This window comes from Pyricularia oryzae, chromosome 3 (genome assembly GCF_000002495.2).
Source record: "Pyricularia oryzae 70-15 chromosome 3, whole genome shotgun sequence".
In the NCBI taxonomy this organism is placed as follows: Eukaryota; Fungi; Ascomycota; class Sordariomycetes; order Magnaporthales; family Pyriculariaceae; genus Pyricularia; species Pyricularia oryzae.
In genome coordinates this window covers 3,360,322-3,379,067 of record NC_017849.1, presented here as the reverse complement: position 1 = coordinate 3,379,067, position 18,746 = coordinate 3,360,322, and the positions used below count along the sequence as shown (strand labels likewise).

Genomic DNA, 18,746 nt, shown 5'->3' with positions numbered 1-18,746 from the left:
TAATACAAACGTCAAAGGAAATATCTATAAAGATGGACCTGGCATGTGGCTGCAAGCACCATTATAGGTACAATGACATGCGCGGCTCGGTAATGGCGACTAGGTAATTAAGTACCTCACCCTGTGTGGATCCATACCAAGATTCTGCTGTCTTAACCAACCGCAAAGTTGCAGCGCCGTGATGCATGGCGTCAACGCTTGTATTGCTTTTTTTCATTTTTTTGTTTGTTTTTTTTTAATGTCGAAAAATCCGACGTATCCATATTGTATAACATCTACCAATACAGCAAACATACAGTGCACAACTGACTCAACAGCCTACTCAACTACCTACACCTATTATACATCGATAGAACCACTGGATGAGAGTATAGCGATCCAAAAGTACGGCGCCTACACAAGTCACACATGACTGTCAGCCGCATTGCATATTCTCGGCGATGTTCAAGCGGCTGATATCAGCATCGATCATCTCCAGTGATCGACTTGCCAAGCTTCGGGGCACATCCCTTGGTGAAAATATATTCAGCTTACCTCTTTTCGGTATCTTTTGCATCGTGGAACCGGCTTGCTGATCCTTGAAACCCTCATATTGGGTTCACACCCTTAGCACGAGTGCTATACATACTGATATGAATGTCGCCTGTGCTCACTGCAGATAAACGCGGGGGGATCACAATCGAGCTTGCTGACATTTATGTACGATGATGGCAGCATTCTCGTGTTCCCAGCCTACGGCACATCCGCTGTCACATCTGCTTGCTGTGGTGATAATGTGATGAGAGTACACGATTATTCTGGGCAAACCGACAATAGCCGATGGGTCAGCGGCTTTGTACCTAAGACGATTTTAAAGTCAAATCCTTGTCAGCATTGTACGATTTCAGCGTCAGCGAATTGATACAATTTGAACGTTTCTCAAAGGATGTCGTGCTTTATCGCTTCTTTCGATATCTCCAACACAAGCCACAAACATGCAGATAATGACGGGAAGTCAACATCAGCGCGGGGTAACCTCGATTTATCAATAATAATTAGCACTTACTCCAATTTATTTGGCTTTTAGATCATCTACGAATCAGAACACCTATTTATTTATTCTTCGCCGATATGTCTGGGCCGATCTTCAGCAATCCGTCATTACTCGGGTTCAGACAGGTTGGTTCTTCCAAGTGTACGGATAGTTCTACTTTGTACGTAAGTAGTTCAAACCATGTAGCCGCTGAGGGGGTAGGTATTATTAGTCTACAGTACTTCGTACCTAGGTAGGTAGGTAGGCAGGTAGGCAGGTATTTGGCCAAGCCTTGGGGCTTTGCTGCGGGGTAAAACAGCCTCATCGTGCATACTAACATTTCTTTCAAGCACTGACCTAATGACTACCTAGGCAGTTGCAATACGGGTTTGAAGATAATTTACTTGATCACGTATTAGCTATACGGGGCAAGGAAGTCGTCTTGCACCATAGTCATCTCAAAGCTTGCTGTCGTGCGGCAAGGGTCCCCCACCCGAGTGCATATTACGTGCGTCACCGCACGCATGGTATCGAATCCTTATCTGGGTTCCATCCATAACACTAAGCCGATTAAATCGGTAGATCAATGCCCGTCGGCTAGGTATGTATGTATGTAGGGATGGGGGGTACTAGTCTATCTAGCAGTCCTAGTACTTTACTGGCTATCGACGCACCCATCCTACGGATTAGATGCAGTGGTCAACCGGACCTGACACTCGTCTGGCTTTGTTGGCGTCGAGTATTTCCGGGTTTCGGCAGGGCACGAGGACAACGTTGAGACGCGCAGGCTTGCGTCTCGGCGATAGTCTCGATATTTTTCATGTACCTACCTAGGTAGGTAGGTAGGTAGGTAGGTATGTCTGTCTGTCTGTCTGTCTTCCTACCTCCACTTCGCATATAAGCCTGGTACCAGCTCGGTTAGCTTTCATTTTATCGCACCCGCTGCCCAGTCTACGCGATTCACATCAGTGCATAATCAAGTTCCTTTCGGTTCCCACATTCTTCCCTTGGACCCAAAATCCTACCTTACCTACCTACTTTCCATATCAAAAAAACCAAACACCACGCTCGTCATACCCCCCAAGGTCCCCCCCATGGCATAGTGAGCGTGATATGCCGATATGTGGAGCGAGTCCCTCAAACTTTAAATACCCTGTGAAAAAACCACCTTTCGTCTCTTCACAGGTGAATGGGCATGGCGATATTCCGCGGAGATGACCAAGAGAGAAGAGGTTTTTTTTTCTTGTTCATGGTGTAGCCATCACTTGTTCAGCGCTTAGACCGTACTAGCCCAAGGTCAATTTGTTGATGAGTTGTTAGAGAATAAGAGGATTCCAGAAGCAGAGATAACGACCACCCTTCAAAACCGAGAAATCAGCTATCCCCAGCCCTTATCTTTTAGTCACTTTACCCCACCCAAAACACCTATTGGGTATTCCAACCTGACTCCCACGTCGTCCTCCGATATCGTCCGCGTTATTGGTCATCTATTTTTTTTCTGTACTCAACTCTCAGTCATATTTGAACCATTCCTTCTCCAAGTCCAGGATGAACGCTCAAGTCTCATTTCTAGTAAGATCTATGCCGATATATTCAGCAGGTTACGCAGCATCGTCGCCACTAACCACATACTACAGGACGGCGAGCTCAGCCTAATTCATATTCCACTCAACCTCTACCCTACACTTCTTCAACCAATACTTCAGATTCTCCTACCCCAAAAGGAGTCTATTCTTCAGCCAGAGGATGAACAGGGAAATGGTAGCCCAGTCGCGAGCAATTCGAGCCGAAGCTGGTCTCAACTTGGCCCCCATGACCAGCGGCCATTCCTCAACGTCAGTATAACACCCATCGAGTGCTCCGTCGTGTGCCAGACGACATGGGCAACCAGCGTGTTCGAGCCGGCTCTCCAAAAACTCCAGCAGGCCGCGAGGGGGAAGGTTTCCATCTCAAAGGAGTCGTATGTGGCACTGTGCGTTATAAGCGCCGGCATGGATGCTGGGTCTCGAGTCGTCGACCTGTCCTCGCCGCTGGCCCTCGCGGGGATTTCCATCTTTTTCATCACGACGTACTATTCCGACTTTATCTTGGTGCCGAGCAAGGATAAAAAGAACGTTGTGCAAGCCCTCCTGGCCAGGGGGTTCGAGTTTACCGACAATGGCGACTCGTCCTCCATGATGTCGCTGCCACGGTCCGGACTGGGCTCGTACCTGAACTCGCACGCCAACAGCGGTGCCGGCAGCACAATGGTAAGCAGGAGAGGGAGTTACAACGAGCATGATAATGCCACCCCGGACTCTCCATTACCTTCCAACGCCGACGAACTGCAGGAGCGCACGTTTGCTTTACTCAAGAAACAGAGTGTACAAGCGACAGTGGACACCAGCCTGAGATTGGTGCATTGCTCCGGGCACGAGACTTCGTCGCATCGCCTTGACGGCGAGATATCGGCTGCATCCCCAACAGCGCACCTAAATCGCCCGTCGCTCAGTAGGATGAACACGGGCAATGGGTTCAGCAACGGGCATTCCCATCGGACATGGGTTGACACGGTCGACACGCGCCTCTACACGTGTCTCGTTGCGGCGTTGGCCACTCAACCAAAGTTCCTTTCCGTCACGCTGGCACAGGATGATCCGCCATCGTTGCTTCTCGACAAGGCGCTAGTCCCCATGTTTGGCGAGTCGCTAATTGGAGAGGCAGGAGGGGAGCTTGCGCCGATATTTTTGGACTTGGCATCATTGCCTTTTGAGGCAACGGGAATCGTATCGGGAGTAGCAGGGAGGTTGGCGAGAGAGATGTCTGACGAGGGCCCCGAGTTGTCATATCTATCGACAGCGAGGGCAGGCGCAGTAATACTGTCGCGAGAGCAGTCGGCCAAAGCCATTGAGATATTGGGACCTCTGTTATCCGGGGATACTTAGTCCTGGTGGAAAATTATATAAAGAATGCATTCATAGGATAGGACAAACAAAAGAATAATTGCTTACCGGTAATTTGACGTGTGAATAACATTTTTTGAAATGTTTTCGCACTATTCAAGCAACAGAAGTTCGCCCCTGAACAAGCTGCTCGTTTGGCAGTGACATACCCAACCACAGGGATCCGATCACTTGCCTGGCCCCTTTTTCTTGCCGGACGCCTCAGGGACTAATCCAGCTTTGACGAACGAATCTCTGGCAACCTGGTTGATGACAGCAAACCTCCTAGGTCCAAGCTTCTGGCCACCATACCACCTCGTCACGACGACCATGACATCCCATAGATCCATAAGTTGCATCAGATGCAGCAGCCTCCCGCCGGCAGCGGTCTCACCGTCGTCGTCGCAGTCCTGGAACGAGGTCTTGCCGTCCGCACCCCGGATCCGCCAGGCCGTCATGTTGTGCGTCGCCGCGCGCACCTTCTTGTCCGTCGCAAGCAGATGGGCGACGTACGACTCGGCCTGGGCCGCCGAGGTGACGTGGGCGCAACGAGCGACGAACGTCGACTTCATCTCCACGTAGACGTCGGACATGATCCAAGGGGGCTCCGGGCCCAAGGCGTCCTCCGGGGCGGATACCTTGCGCGGCGCCGTGGAGGTGCCTTCCTCTTCTGCGCCGTCTTCGTCCGCTTCTGATGGCTGAGTGTCGTTGATCCCGAGCTCCTCGGCCAGTCTTGCCAGTTCTTCCAGTGCATCAAAGAGGCAGACGATGCCCGGCTGGAAAACCCGGCCGAGCGCGTCACGGAATAGTTCAAGGTCGCGAGCTGCGGCGCCGCGCGGCCGGTTCTGTCCGCCCGAGCTGTGGGTGCCTAGAACAGACGGGGGCTCATCCGGATAGCCGGCAGGGAACTGAAGACGCAGCGAAGATGTTTCCCCCTCGCCTGGAATTTTGAGAATATAGGCACCGGCGGCCTCGGTATCGCTGCCGTCATTGCCCGATGCAGCCAGTAGCGTCCCGTCCCCGTAGATGGAATTGAGGGCCTCCACCTCGTCCTTTAACTCCTCAGACATTGTGGCTGCCTGGTAAAGATTTAGATGGAATTGATTGAATTTGCACTGACGGCGATTGTTTGTTATTTGCTTCTATGAGCCGTTGCCTTTTTTTTTCATTTATTTCTTCTTTTTCTCTTGACAAAAAAGGATATGTTTGCTAATCAATTGTTTAGACCCCGCCAAATTCTGCTGCCTATTCCCCACATTGATGCTTTACTTGTCTGCGTTGTCGGCCCAGTGGTTCCCATGTCATACTCTATGGCTCCTTTTTATTCGAGATGCCTTAATCACAAAGGCCAAACATCATAGGTAAAATTTGTTTGGCCGCGTTTTAGAGTCTTTTGCTAAATAAGCATATATATCTTTGACTGTTCTATGAGTAATCCCAGAACGCTCTCGGGTTACTTGGGTATTATTTCAGTTTCATGCCTAGTAGTTGGCAACTTGGCACTAAAACCATAGATAACAGCGGGCATCCATCCGATCACCGGAGTCACTTCGTGATTATCGATCAGCGGATCAACGCGATCGCAAAGCATCAAGCAGCCACCGTCCACCCAGCTCTGAGATCTCGTGTACAAAAATAGAGAACAAGAGGGCAGTTTATGTCAATATCCTCGAGGAGCACCAGAAATGACTGAGACTCCTAGCTCGAGCGGCGGCGTCTCGCCCAAGACATACACGGCGTTTTTCTATGGTAAAGTCACGCATGGCATATTTTTTTTGCGAAATGCCGAGGCCTCCAGTCTTGTGTTACGCCTCATCCATGCTGACAATAAGACACAGGTACCTTGGTAAGGTGCAGTCATCAAAGTCTTGGAGCTCGGTAGGATTTGACCAAAGGAGTCACTGACCCGCCGGGTTCGTAGATGGCCTCAGAGGTCTTCTTCACGGTCTGTTTCCGTATGGCCAACCCCCCGCAGGCGCTTAAGTCCGAGTACACATTCCGTCCTGCCATTCTGCATGGTTACTGTCGACGAAGGGTAAAGTGAGTATCGTGCGTTTCGTATAGACTTGGAGCAACACCCGGGACTCCTTGGTGTCAGCCTAGAAAACCACTCAGCTTTCACAGACTACCCAACCAGGACGGAGCAAGCGTATACAATGAACATTTGCAATGACTGACAGAACTAAAACTTGAACGCACTCCTCCTCAGGGACGCCGACTATCCAGGCATCGTACCCGACGCCGAGCACACGGTGCGCGGGACCTACGTGACGGGCTTGACAGAGGCCAACCTTGTCAAGCTCGACTTTTTTGAGGGTAGTGAGTATGATCGTTTACCAGTCAAGGTCAAGCTGCTGGAAAAGGTCGGGGACGATAAGGGTGAAGGCAATGTTGAGGGCGCCGAGGTCGAAACCTCTACGTACGTCTTCAAGGACAAGGCTCTGCTCGAGGACAAGGAGTGGGATTTCGATCACTTCCGCAATGAGCGCATGAAGCACTGGACAAGGGAGGATTACTGCTTCTCTGGTAGGTCTTGTCGGTTTTTTTTTTGTTCCTTACCAAATGTTGGCTGGATTCAGGAAGCTCGCGCCACATGTGCCCCTTTCATTTTCCCAGAAAGGTCGAGGTGACCCAAATCCTATGGCTGTCGCTTAAGTGTGCTGAGTGCTGACCAGTCATGCAAAAAATTACAGATTAGGCGGCGAGCCGGTGGACGCCCGGGGGAAACATGGGCTTCACGATCAGCCCTGGAGGACCGAAGGGATGCAGCGGGCGGTCGCAAGTGGTAGCAGCTGATGCGCTGGTGTGAAGAGGCGCTCTTTAAGGCATCAGGCAGTCATGCCACTCTCACGACAAGCTGAGTCGGTTGCACCTGCGGCTCATCCATGCCTTGGGGGCCAGCTCAAATCAGGGAGGGTCTGCCAAAAACTTGACTGCCGTGGTTCGCCCACCCCCACAAGAGATGAGAGTCGCCATCCACCAAATCTCCGGGATCTCTTCTTCTTGGTATCGAATATAGGAGGACCGGTGGGCCGTGCTTCTCCGGGGAACAAAAACAAGGCTTGTACCTACCTAAACTAAAGAGAATACCTCACCAGCGTCGGAGCATATTACCATCGTTAGATGCGTCAAGCAAGTCTTTGGCGTTTACCTTAATTTTTTTTCTTTGTTTCGAAACATGTGATGCAGCTCCTGGTCTGAATTGCTGCAGCCTGCAGGCCAATCAATTGGCGGTAACCGTTGACGTAGGTTGGGCAGTCGACTGATGGATTCGCTCCGCTGGTCCCATAGCAATATACTATTACTGGAGAATAGTTGAGTCACATGCGCTATTTTGTTAGTATCCGTTTCGCCTTACCAGTATTATACCTACTCGCTTATTATTATTCAACGCCACTCTGATCTGATTTTCTTTTCTGTCTCTATAGAAAATATCTCATTGGGGCCATCAAATACTGGCAAATTCCATCTGAATAATTCCATAACAAAAATTAAACAAATTGCGCATACCCACAAGGATGCCAATGAGGGAAAAACCAAAAAAAGGCGCGCGCCAAAGGCGAAAGCTCGGATGAAAAGCTCGGATGAAAGAGACAAGGCCAGCTGGACAGATCTCGCAAATTCATGCGTTGGGCTGCCTCTCAATGCCGAGTCTTGAAACGCTCAGCCTGCACGTGGCTTTTTTTTTTTTTTTTTTTTTTGTCACAGGCGAAGTCAGTCCCCGTGTTCACCGAGAAAGCTACCTAGTCACGTGGAAGAGGTGGAAATCGGGTAGGGTTCCAAATGATCCTAAAAGTAGTAGCGCTTTCGCAAGTCTCCGGTTGGTACCTTGCAGGCTTGGCAGTTCAAGGTCGTTGAACGCCCAGGGATTGCCGGTCGAGACCCCGAACGATGATCCCCGGCTGCGCCTCCCACGCACCCTCCCAACCGGCCAAGCCGGTCTTCCGACCGTTTATTTCAAGCAAATGGGGACTTGCGCTATTATGTGTAATTATTGCCGCGGTATTCTATAATGTGTGGCGGTGGCGACGGTTATCAGAGCCTCAACCATTGCTTTCTAGGTAATACGGCTTGACGTTTGACGGGTAGAGAGCGCAGGACCCATCGCAGGCCCGTTCACCCGCCCACCCATATCCGCCGGCAGTGCGTGCAGTATAGTATTGCGAACTACCTTGCTTGCTTGCCTTGGCTTGCGATCAGCAGATCACCTAGTCATTGGGTGTGGCTTGATCGATGTTTTGGTAGCAAGCCCCAGAATTGGCGGTTCGCCGGCCGGACTTTTTTTCGCGATTGACTAGGCCAGAATATCGAGGCCGCCCAGGATTGGTTGAATAAGGATTGACACACACACACAAACACTTGCCCCTGAGAGTAATCAGGATATGCAGACGAAGTACAAACAGCAAACGAACCAACAAACAACATATCCTCCTGCATACACTACAGTACATGCAATACATGACACATTGTTGTTTTTGTGCTAAGGCCTCTCGTTGCGTCTTTTAAAGCACGCACGAGCCAAAGCCAAACAGGCTGATCTCCACGCGGCTGCTACCCTGCCTTCTCCCCGCCTGCCAAGACTTGTCAAATCGATTTAGCGGCTAGTCAATATTCCAGACGAAAGATGCCATGCAATCTGTTCGTCTTGTTTGTTTAGCCAAACAGAAGTCATGCATGCGGGTTTAATGTGATGAAAGTTAAGTTTTTTTTTTCTTCTCCTTCCTAGTTTGCTAGTCTTGTCATCCTTTCTTTTTTTTTTTTTTTTGCTCTCCACCCAATCGTTGATGCCCGGCAAACCAAGACCTGGGTATGGGCGGGTCGTCGAATATTTGAAACATGGATGTTCAAGGGGCTTCTACCCTTTCTTCTATCCTAGTTTCACCCATCTGCAGGAACCACTCAATATGAAGGCTCATTGGTCAGCCCGACGGCCCGGTAGTCTTCTTTTTCGCTGGAGATAATTCAAAGGTCTTTGTTTTTTTTTTTGGTGTGCGAATGTTCGTGTGCGCGCGCGTTTTTATTTTGCCGACGAAAACGTCTCGGCTTCGTAATTTATTCGTCGTTACCTGCGGTAGTAGTTTACATGGGTAGTCGTTGAACTGCCGGATGGTTGGCGCAGAAGAATAAACGGGCCGAGGCAGAGGTGGAATATCGCATGCGCTCCAATACTTCATGTCCATCAACGCATGCTGCTTGCTACTGTGTTGTACCGTACCCAAACTGTCCTGGACCAAACGTCCGACAGACCCCATCGTCTATTGTAGGATTTAAAGTACAAAAGTACATCGAACCGGTAGGATCCTGGGAGTCAACAGGTCACCCTAGTTTTCCACCAGCCCCTCAGTTAAACAATCAAGATAAATGCATGCCTCGAGATGACGACGACGAGGGTCCACTACAGGCAAGGGAATTGAACAGATCACTTCCAAAATACTTGCGCCCAATGAAAGGTGTCGTGTCTAGATGAGTGTGATGCTGGACCACGATTACCACGTGCGATGCAGGACGGCGGAGCCTCCCTCAGGGCAATCGCCGGCTGTCGAAAAGAAAAGAAAAGAAAAAGGACGTTGCATCAATGTTTTCCGTTTGACGTGCTTAGCTCAGTCCAGCACTAGTTCTACTCCGTACACGTAGTGCGTACGGCATGTATTGTACGAGGTACAACAGACAAGACAGGCCGGCAAACGCACACGCTGGACAGCACTGGGAGGCTAAAAAAAAAGGCCGCCGCATGCTTGGTGGGCACTAAAACCGGATTTTGGCCCCTGAGTACCTGCATTGTACATATGTATAGGCATGTCAGATGTGGCTACCATCGCGCACGCACCGCCCAAAAGTACCTCACTGGAGGTACCAGACCACCTCACTCACACCTCACATTGAGTTCTGATATAGCTCACGTCAGATATTATTTGAGAAGGACTTTTGTGCGTTTGTGTGCTTGGAGTGCGCGGAGAAGAGGAAATGTAAGGATATGTATATTTTGCCAAAACAGGGTATCCTCGACCGAGAGTCCCGGACGGGTCCACATTCAGATGGACCCCCCCGAAATCCACCGCCAAACTGGTGATCAGAGTCGCTTGCCGCCACGCCACGGAGGCCGCCGCAAGTTGCGCAACAGCACCCAAGGCCCCATATTCGCCTCTCGTCGCTTCGATTGCCAGTAGGCACGACAACGCGCAGGCTCTACTATAACGGTATGGCTGGGAACTAGAATAGGGCGGGAATGCCGGGTGTGATAGGGGCCCTTCTAGACTGAATTACAAGACTAGCATTGAAGGGAGTCGTGGTTGTCGATGTCTGGGCCAGCCAATGTCGCAGCCATCGCAAAGCTGTAGTAAAATCATTCCAGCGTGAACGCTGAAGGGGCGCTGAGCTCTACACTGGGGCGCTCTGGTTGAGGGTTGAGTGCCTGCGGGCAACATGATTTGGAGCGCGCGGCTATGTGTGACTCTATCTTCTCTTTCTAGCGGCACTATATTAAACGGCGATGAGTAAACGTACTTACCACGATGCGCGATCATATGCAAGCCAAGTTTTGGAAGTATTTTTGAGCCCACCTCTCATTCATGGGTCTTTTTTGGCTGTGGCTTTCTTTTTTTGGGTCTTTTCGTCCGAAAAAAAAACACTGAGGAAGGCTGGGAGAGCTGAACCCCTCAATGGCAGACCCGCTGCCCCATCAAAGGGGGCGGCTAGACAGGGGGTAAAGACGTGGCGCCGTACTGTTGCCCAGTAGAGGCAGGCGAGCCATACACCTGACATTCGCATGCACGGAAGCGGCACGTAACTTCCATCGATTCTAGGCAAAGTATTGGAGGATACACGCGCGCTGGGAACACAACAGCCCAGGTCAGAATTTTTTTTCTGGGCCTGGACCAAAGGAACCGAATACCGTCCCCCCCTCCCTCTCCCTCTATGTCCCCTGTCCAATACGACCACAACGACTTGGCTTTTTTTTCTCCTCTCAGTCCCGTCTAAATCGTACTCCACTTTGGGTGACTGTACCTTCTAGGTTATTGTCCTACTCCGAAACATGGCGGCACGGCCACAGTGGCCTATCACGGGCCAGGACGGATCTGCCAGGAACACACGAATGACCCCGGCTGACGATCCTTATGCTCGACCCGCAAGGGGCAAGGTTCGAAAGAAGCGATGGGCTGAGCTCTGAGTGGTAGGAAGCACCCCTGCAAGCACATCCAGGGACAAGGGCGTTCCCCTAATTCTGGTAGAGTATGTGAGATGGATGGCTACCGATGGCTTCGTATATCATGGCTCCCCTTTTTTGCTTTTTGCCTTCTTCTTTGTTTTCGCTCTCTACCTACCATCCCGCCTCATCCCCGTTCATTCTCTTGCGCGTCTTGGCCAATCGCCTTTGGATAACCCTTCCTTTGCTCTGTCGAGCCCTTACCTTCTTTTCGGGATCTAGAATCAATTGGGCTTTAGCTCCCTTCCTAGAACCACATTCATTTTTTGCCATTCAATCCATAGGTTGTCTTACCTCGTCACGCAAGACACGGCAGCTTGTCTCTTGCCAACGAATCGATATATAAGACTGGAAACCCAACCTCTCCCAGCCTTCACATTCTCTTGTCCAACTCATCATCTACAGCATTCACAGCTTCATTCTTTAGGACGGCGACGCCTCCTTTGACTTCGTTCCTTGTCTTGTTTGACTTGACACACACATACTCGCCCGGAGCAGTACCGCATTCCTTCACCTCAAGTCAACAAACGAGATCTTCAAGTGCTTGCACTCATACACTCCCTAAGCTGCCTGTTTGTTGGACCCTTTTTGTCTTCAGCAGCCTCTTTTCATACATTTCGACTATCAGTGTCCCCTTCGATTCGATTCTTTGGAAACAACCAGATCAACTTTTCTTCAAAATGTACTTCAACAGCATCGCTACCGTCTTTGGCCTGGTTGCCACCGCCAATGCTCACATGCTCTTGGCCTACCCTCCTCCTTTCCCCGGTAACCAGAACGGTCCTCTTGGAGATGGCATCAACTTCCCCTGCCAGGGCAAGATGTCGGGTGGCACCCCCACCACAATGTCCCTCGGATCGACTCAGAAGCTCACCTTCCAGGGTGGTGCTACCCATGGTGGCGGCTCCTGCCAGGTCGCCCTGACTGACGAGACCGCCCCCACTGCCGCGACCAAGTTCCGCGTCATCACTTCGATCCAGGGTGGCTGCCCCCTCAGCAGTGACGGCAACAACGGCAACGATGCCAGCGCCGCTCTCGACTCTGGTCTTCAGTTCAAAATTCCCGACGACATCCCCGCCGGCAAGTACATCCTGTCCTGGACCTGGATTAACCGCATTGGCAACCGCGAGTTCTACATGAACTGCGCCCCGGTCACCCTCACTGGAACCGGCGGTGACAAGTCCAACCTCGACAAGCTCCCGGAGATCTTTGTCACCAACTCGCCTTCGTCCAACACCTGTCAGACTCCTGAAGGTTCCGGTAAGCATTTCCACGGTCCCAAAATGCCACTTACAATGACTCCCTTCTACCTGAATTGGATGCTGACTTGACATTTCACAGACTACGCTTACCCCAACCCTGGTGCCGTTGTTTTCAACAAGGGCAACCCGTCGAGGCTCGTGAAGCTTACCTGCCCTGCCAACACTCCTGGTGGTCAGCCCGGTACCCAGACCGCTCCCAGCACTGGCAGCGGCAGCGGCAGCGGACAAGGCGACAAGCCTGCTGACACCGAGAAGCCCGCTGGTGGTGACAAGCCATCCACTTCTCCTCTCCCTGGCAACGGCGTCAAGGCCCCGGCTCCTGGAAACAACCCTGTTGAGCAGCCTGCCGCTTCGTCTGCCACACCTACTGCTACTCCCACTCCCAAGGCCCCCGTCTCTAAGCCTCCTGTCGCTCCCTCTGCTCCCTCTCCTTCGCCGGCCACTGGCAACAAGGGCTCTGGCAACAGCGGCTCTGGCAACAACGAGGGAGCCAGCTCAGGCGGTGCTTGCACCCCCGGCCAGTTCAAGTGCGTTGGTGGCAGTGCCTTCCAGCAGTGCACCGCCGGTCAGGTCTGGGCTGCTCAGATCCAGATGGCCGCCGGCACCAAGTGCGACTCGGGCGCGGTCACCACCTCTCTGTACAGCCTCAGCAAACGGGAGGTCAGCTTCCGCGCTTAAAGCCATTGCTAGTTCAATGACATGGGCGACCGGAGAGGCAGAGGCCTTAGATGGCGGTTTGTATTCACTTCTTGTACGAGCCTTTGGCTCATTTTTTTAGGGACGGGATTTTTGTGTTCACGACATCATGCATGGGCCGGCTAGGCGAAACCAGTTTTGTACTTGTTATTTTTTATCTTGTTTTCTTTTGTCGACTCGGTTTGGACATATGATACCATTCTTTCCCCATTCCTTTGGAAAGGATCTTACATTCTACTGTACATAGCACATTTTCTTCACAACTTTACTGGTGGGCGGTTACTCTCGAGGTGACAGACACCAAAAAAAGGGGGATCAGATGATCAGACTTAGCATACACTTGCAATAGACCTTGCTCTAGCAACGATTTCTTTCTGTCAAAAAATTCGACCGTGGTTATTCCTGCTTTTTTATTGTTATTTGATGATATTAGCTAACATTTACCTGATCACCAAAGTCAATTATTGAGTTTTTACTGATATCCAAACCGTGCTGTATACACTGTATGCGACAAAGTTCCTATACCTTGTCCCGACTTGTTCTCCGTCTTCTTTACCACGCATAACGGCCCCAATTCATTGACAAGAAGTTCCAAAACGGATCTGCTCAAGCCCAGCCCAATCGGGTCATTGGTTGGCGAGTGGACTGGCCTGATCGGCGCGTTCTTTTTCTAAGATCGCCCGAATGGCGGTCACATATGTCTCCCTCCCGTGCGCCTTTTTCTTTTCTTTTCTTCTCATATATGTATACGCGTATATTTATTTACCTAGACAAGTTGACCATCCCGAATTCTTACTGTGAAAATTGAGATATCCGCACACCAGCGGAGCCAGAACCCTTGGAAATGTACTTCGCGGCGTATCAAAATATGTGGCACACTGCGGCCTATACATTTTCCATTGAATATTTGCTCGCAAATCACTGTTCTACTTTTTGATCCCAACGACGACCAAGTTCCGTGGACTCTGCCTGTAATCAAACACCGGCTCAACCCAGGCGTCCCTAACATGGTCCGGGTGCTCTTTAAGAAACAGCCACCTGTCGGTAGCGATCAGCGACTCGACCACACAGGCGCTGAATGCCATGAGGCTCCACACGGAGGAGAGCTCGTTCCTGCGGTGTCCGTACCGCTGGTTGTAGCTTTCAATCTCCTCGTCTGTAATGTCCGACACCTTCTCCTTGATCACGGCACTGTATTGGCTGTAGTCGTCGTTTGTCATGAGCTTGTCGATCGCGCCCCGAATGTATGCAGTCAGAGATGTGTAGCACTGTTTCCTCAACGAGCCTATGATCACGGGATTGGTGCTCATGTTGAAGGGTGTTTCCTTCCATCCCTCGCCACCCGTGGTCGGGCCATCGGCGGCATCCTCACGGTAATAGAGCTTGGTGATAGCCCCTCTGTCCAGCAGGACTCGCTGGAGCACGGCGCGGTAGAAATGGCGGTCGTAGAAGCCTGCGCTTTCGGCCTCGGTCCAATTCTGCGGAGCTTGACAGGCCATCATCCGCGCCGTGATGTTAAGCCTCACACCTTCGGCTCCCTTTCTGCTCCTGTATGTGCCGAGGCGATTGCTCATGGGGAAACCCTGCGGATCTTTCCTCTCCTCTTCCTTGCGGACTCTTCCATTGACGCTGTCAAAGGTGGGCCGCTCGAATGCCGGCTTGAAGGTTGGTGGGCCCAGCCTCTCCGTCATCAAATTGTAGCAGCATCCGACAATTGCAACCGCACGGATCGTTGGATTCATGAGCATTGAGCGGATGCCATAGTGGGAGAGATTGCCGCACGAGTGTATTGAGACGGCCAGTAGCCGCAGATCCAGCTCTCGCCTATCCTCGGGCATCTGATCGCGCACCTGGTTCAGCACCCCAGCAAGATCCCCAGTCTCCAGACGTCCCGCCACGTAATGAATATAGCCTTTGCCTGTGACCGGTAGGCCTGGATCGTAGTCTCCAATCTCCTTTCGCGACCTCAGGTCGGCAGCCGCAAACTCCTCGTCTGAAACGACGGGTCCCATGGCCAGTCGCCTCTGTGTCTTCTCGCTCGCCTTTTGTTTCTTCTCTGGCGTGGCCTTGCTGTCAAGGTACTGCATATATGCCTTCTTGTTGCGCATGAGCTTGATCTTGCCCGCCACGCCAGCCAGCCGGTCCAAAGCCTTGGCGCCGTTGATGTTTGCCTCCCTACCCTCAACCGCAATTATGTGCCGGCTGTACGGTTCTGCTGCAAGCGTGCGGCCTAGGTAGTTCTGGCCGCTGCCAAAGTCTACCAGGTGGGAGATCTCCCCATCCCTGCCATCAAATTCACCAGCCAGTCGGTTCACGTAGTCGGCAAAGCTGGCAACCTCGTGTATCTTCTTGGGCTTCATCCCCACGGAGATATGCCTGGGTAGCGTCGGCGAAGAGCTGCCAGCATGATGAGGCGCGACTGTACGCCTCAGGGAAAACTTTCTGATGCTCCTGATGTACTGCACCAGACTGGCCGGTGGCGGAGTGCTGGAACCTTTGACAGCCGTGATGGTATCAAGATCGTCTCTCATCAGAAAATCCAGTAGGGCCCATGGCTCGGCCTCGAGAAGGAACTTCTGCCATTCTTCTGGTATGGCGGCATAGAAGACTCCCGGTTCGGATGCAAAGAAATCCAAAATGTGCACTAATTAATGTTTAGTTCTAGGCTCGTCATATACACCATACTTTTTGTCCTTTATCTTTGATAACAATGAAAAATGCATATTAAAAGCATCAACCGAGGAGAGTCTCACCCCCGCCACAAAGAATTTGGAAAATATCAGTTGTGGTTACGAATTGGAGGAGCTTTTCAACGTAGTCCTCCTCGGACTCAAAGTCGTCCGAAATGGGAAGAAGTTTCCTTGGTATCATGATTCCAATGTGATTTTCTGCTTTCAGATTAAAATGAATGTTGATCAGCAACAAACTACTAAAGATTCTACATCAAGAGTAGAAAAAAAGGTTATTCACCTCGAGGTTCCATCTCAGTAAATTCAAGGTGGGGGAGTCATTCTAACCCAGAGACCCTAACCCTCGGCTAAAGACGCAGTGGCTGCACACCCACGGCGTGTCCAAATTTTGCGACCCGCAGTCACGTTAACGATTCAATTCGCGATTCGTCTTCGATGTCACTGCAGAGACCCATACACTATCGAGCCATGCCAATAGAGCAGAACACCAAAGACCATCTTGGATATCGATAGACAACATGGTAAGCAGCCGACAGATTCCTCTCATACCCCGGACTCTGTATAGGTATTCCGGGCTAACCCGTGGTCGACAAACAGGTGCTCATTCTCGGAGTCAACTTCCACGAGCAGAAGCTCGTCAGGGTACGTCTTGCATCGCAGACCTGACACCTCGATCTGCACGGCATCACTCTAACGCACGATTTCGAATTCTAGAAAGCCCTCGAGAGCTTCTGGAACCTTGGCCCCCAAAAGTCCGCCCGAATCCTGGCAAAGTACTGCATCCACCCAATGGCCAAGCTGGGCACGCTGCCCCCAAAAACCATCACGGCTCTGACAGCCGAGCTGTCAACAATGAACATCGAGAACGAAGCGAAGAAGGTCGTCCTGGACAACATCAGGAGACTGAGGGACATGGGAACGTACCGCGGTCGTCGTCACGCCATGCACCTGCCTGTGCGCGGTCAGCAAACAAAGAACCAAACCGAGACCGCAAGAAAACTCAACCAAATCGAGAGGAGGTTATAAGCCGATATGCCTTTGGCGTCGGTTCGGGGCTGATTTTTGGGAGGGTTGGAAGAAAGTACTGTGTTCGATTATTTTGCGAGGGCTCCGTAGCATAGAGCTGCGAGGGCCATATTGTACAAAACATCTGCCATATACATCGTGTGGCACGCCTCAACAAATCAAGACCAATGATTTCTGCCTGCCATCTTCCCGGTGCCATTATACCTCACTCGAACGTCAACCCTGGTAGTTCATCCTCCATGGGCAGCTCACCGGTAGCTTGCATTTGCAGGGCAACTGCATCAACAGCCTTCCACACGCGCAGCACGTTACCCCCTACAATCTTTGCGGTGTCTTCGTCACTGACACCACGTTTCAGCAGCTCAGCCACGAGATCAGGAAACTTGGATACGTCTTCCAGTCCCTTTGGCGTATTTTCGATCCCATCAAAGTCGCTGCCAATACCGACATGGTCAAACCCGATGAGTTCACCGATATGCAAGATGTGCTCGACAACCCTGTCGAGGGAAGCTTCATGGTTCGGGTCCGGGCCCGGCAACCCGTTCTCTGCACCAACATCCACGCATGATACGAAGTCAGCCGAGAAGTTGACCATGACGACCGAGTTTCGATCTTTGACCAGCTGCAAAACGTGGTCCTTGACATTCCGGGGGTGGGGGCAAAGGGCGTAAGCACTGCTGTGGCTGAAGATTATGGGGGCGAGAGATCCCTCCCATCCGTGCTTCCCTCCCAGCACGTCGACCATGGTCTCCTCGCTGACATGGGATAGGTCCACGATCATTCCCAGACGGTTCATCTCCCGAACCAGGCGGCGTCCTTCGCGGCTGACCCCGTGCCAGAGAGGCTCGGCCTTGCGTAGGGGGTTCTCGAGGACGGCGGCATCAGCATAGCGGTTGTGGCAGTTGTGTGTCAGAGTCGCGTACCGCACGCCGAGGCTCTGATACTGACGGAGATTGGCTACCGAATTGCCAATCTGGTGAAGGCCTTCCACGCCCAAAGGAGAGATGAGCTTGTTTTCCCGGAAGGCTGCCATGGCTCCGCTGCTGTTGATGTGGACGGAGGAGAAATCCTTTGGATAGGCTGCCGTCAAGCGTGTGATGACGTCTATCTGCTGCAGAGTGTCACGGATGCCTGTTGTTCGAGGGGATATGGAATGAGTATGCACTTTTTTTGTAGGGAATTAATGCAACGCATGGGCTGGGGGATCATACTTTGAGAGTAGTTGTTGTCCGAGAAATCAGTCCCGTTATCGGGGCAGGGCACAAAAACGGACCAGAAGGCTCCTCCATTCTTACCAGCTCGCAGCCTTGCAAGGTCGACATGGTAGAAGAAAGTGCCTGTCTCAAATTCCTCCCTGAAGCGTTCAGTGTTGATATGGTTGTGCAGGAGAACACGGATCAGGATGGCAAGGTCATTGTGCCCGTCTGGAGGACTACCCAGTCAGATCTTGGCGATGTTCGTTCAGTGAATATGTTTCCTGGTTGTATAGCATACCTATCAGGGGAGTCTGTGAGAGTATTTGCTCCACGCGATCCTCTATCGGGAGGCTCCACGTAGGCCGCGCAGACCAAGGGGCACGACAGCTGTATGAATGCTGCCAGAAGGGATTGAACAAAAATGCCAACGCCAGCAGGCCGGTCAAAAAGCCCACAAAGACGTGACCATTGCGGGTTCTGGCCGGCGCTTGGCCCGGAGATGGGCTGATCGGGAACGCCCGAGAACTTGGCTGTTTGGACGCCATGATGTGGCGCTTTGGTTGTCGTTAGTAGTTTCCCCAAGTTTGAATACGCCAGCTTCTTGGCACTATTGAGTCTTACTTTTTGCAAAATGTATACGGAGTAGGACAGATGTGTTTTCCAATTCACTATTGGAAGCTCGTTGCCAGCCGATAAGCCAAGGGCGATTGATACACAGTGATCGAACAAACCAAGAAGC

The 18,746-nt window shown here is 51.5% G+C and overlaps 8 protein-coding genes across 8 annotated transcripts; 4 read left to right on the top strand and 4 right to left on the bottom strand.

Annotated features, from left to right (window-relative positions):
- Positions 1-621: 621 nt before the first annotated feature.
- On the bottom strand, positions 622-1,059 carry MGG_16795 (uncharacterized protein; the record flags this gene model as incomplete). The annotated part of the gene is made up of 2 exons (XM_003712169.1): positions 622-839; positions 1,046-1,059. Coding segments are annotated over 2 exons (180 nt in total), but the record flags the coding sequence as incomplete, so codon positions are not given.
- A 1,032-nt stretch (positions 1,060-2,091) lies between these two features.
- On the top strand, positions 2,092-4,045 carry MGG_13001 (uncharacterized protein). Its single transcript, XM_003712168.1, has 2 exons — positions 2,092-2,584; positions 2,650-4,045. The coding sequence occupies exons 1-2, from the start codon at positions 2,561-2,563 to the stop codon at positions 3,934-3,936; spliced, it is 1,311 nt and encodes a 436-aa protein (XP_003712216.1). The 5' UTR covers positions 2,092-2,560; the 3' UTR covers positions 3,937-4,045.
- MGG_09525 (impact family protein) lies at positions 2,237-5,138 on the bottom strand. The gene is made up of 2 exons (XM_003712167.1): positions 4,003-5,138; positions 2,237-3,915 (listed from the first exon to the last, which is right to left on the bottom strand). The coding sequence occupies exon 1, from the start codon at positions 5,001-5,003 to the stop codon at positions 4,122-4,124; it is 882 nt and encodes a 293-aa protein (XP_003712215.1). The 5' UTR covers positions 5,004-5,138; the 3' UTR covers positions 2,237-3,915; positions 4,003-4,121.
- A 108-nt stretch (positions 5,139-5,246) lies between these two features.
- On the top strand, positions 5,247-7,083 carry MGG_09526 (uncharacterized protein). The gene is made up of 5 exons (XM_003712166.1): positions 5,247-5,682; positions 5,772-5,779; positions 5,855-5,973; positions 6,143-6,459; positions 6,627-7,083. The coding sequence occupies exons 1-5, from the start codon at positions 5,619-5,621 to the stop codon at positions 6,629-6,631; spliced, it is 513 nt and encodes a 170-aa protein (XP_003712214.1). The 5' UTR covers positions 5,247-5,618; the 3' UTR covers positions 6,632-7,083.
- A 4,094-nt stretch (positions 7,084-11,177) lies between these two features.
- Positions 11,178-13,500, top strand: MGG_09527 (uncharacterized protein). The gene is made up of 2 exons (XM_003712165.1): positions 11,178-12,397; positions 12,479-13,500. Exons 1-2 carry the CDS (start codon positions 11,818-11,820, stop codon positions 13,075-13,077), a joined length of 1,179 nt encoding a protein of 392 aa, XP_003712213.1. The 5' UTR covers positions 11,178-11,817; the 3' UTR covers positions 13,078-13,500.
- Positions 13,501-13,772: 272 nt separating this feature from the next.
- MGG_09528 (uncharacterized protein) lies at positions 13,773-16,043 on the bottom strand. Its single transcript, XM_003712164.1, has 2 exons — positions 15,849-16,043; positions 13,773-15,739 (listed from the first exon to the last, which is right to left on the bottom strand). The coding sequence occupies exons 1-2, from the start codon at positions 15,964-15,966 to the stop codon at positions 14,022-14,024; spliced, it is 1,836 nt and encodes a 611-aa protein (XP_003712212.1). The 5' UTR covers positions 15,967-16,043; the 3' UTR covers positions 13,773-14,021.
- Positions 16,044-16,169: 126 nt separating this feature from the next.
- Positions 16,170-16,995, top strand: MGG_09529 (mitochondrial 37S ribosomal protein SWS2). The gene is made up of 3 exons (XM_003712163.1): positions 16,170-16,306; positions 16,383-16,427; positions 16,500-16,995. The coding sequence occupies exons 1-3, from the start codon at positions 16,304-16,306 to the stop codon at positions 16,809-16,811; spliced, it is 360 nt and encodes a 119-aa protein (XP_003712211.1). The 5' UTR covers positions 16,170-16,303; the 3' UTR covers positions 16,812-16,995.
- On the bottom strand, positions 16,802-18,742 carry MGG_09530 (dipeptidase 1). The gene is made up of 4 exons (XM_003712162.1): positions 18,629-18,742; positions 18,306-18,561; positions 18,023-18,235; positions 16,802-17,942 (listed from the first exon to the last, which is right to left on the bottom strand). The coding sequence occupies exons 2-4, from the start codon at positions 18,550-18,552 to the stop codon at positions 17,017-17,019; spliced, it is 1,386 nt and encodes a 461-aa protein (XP_003712210.1). The 5' UTR covers positions 18,553-18,561; positions 18,629-18,742; the 3' UTR covers positions 16,802-17,016.
- Positions 18,743-18,746: the final 4 nt, after the last annotated feature.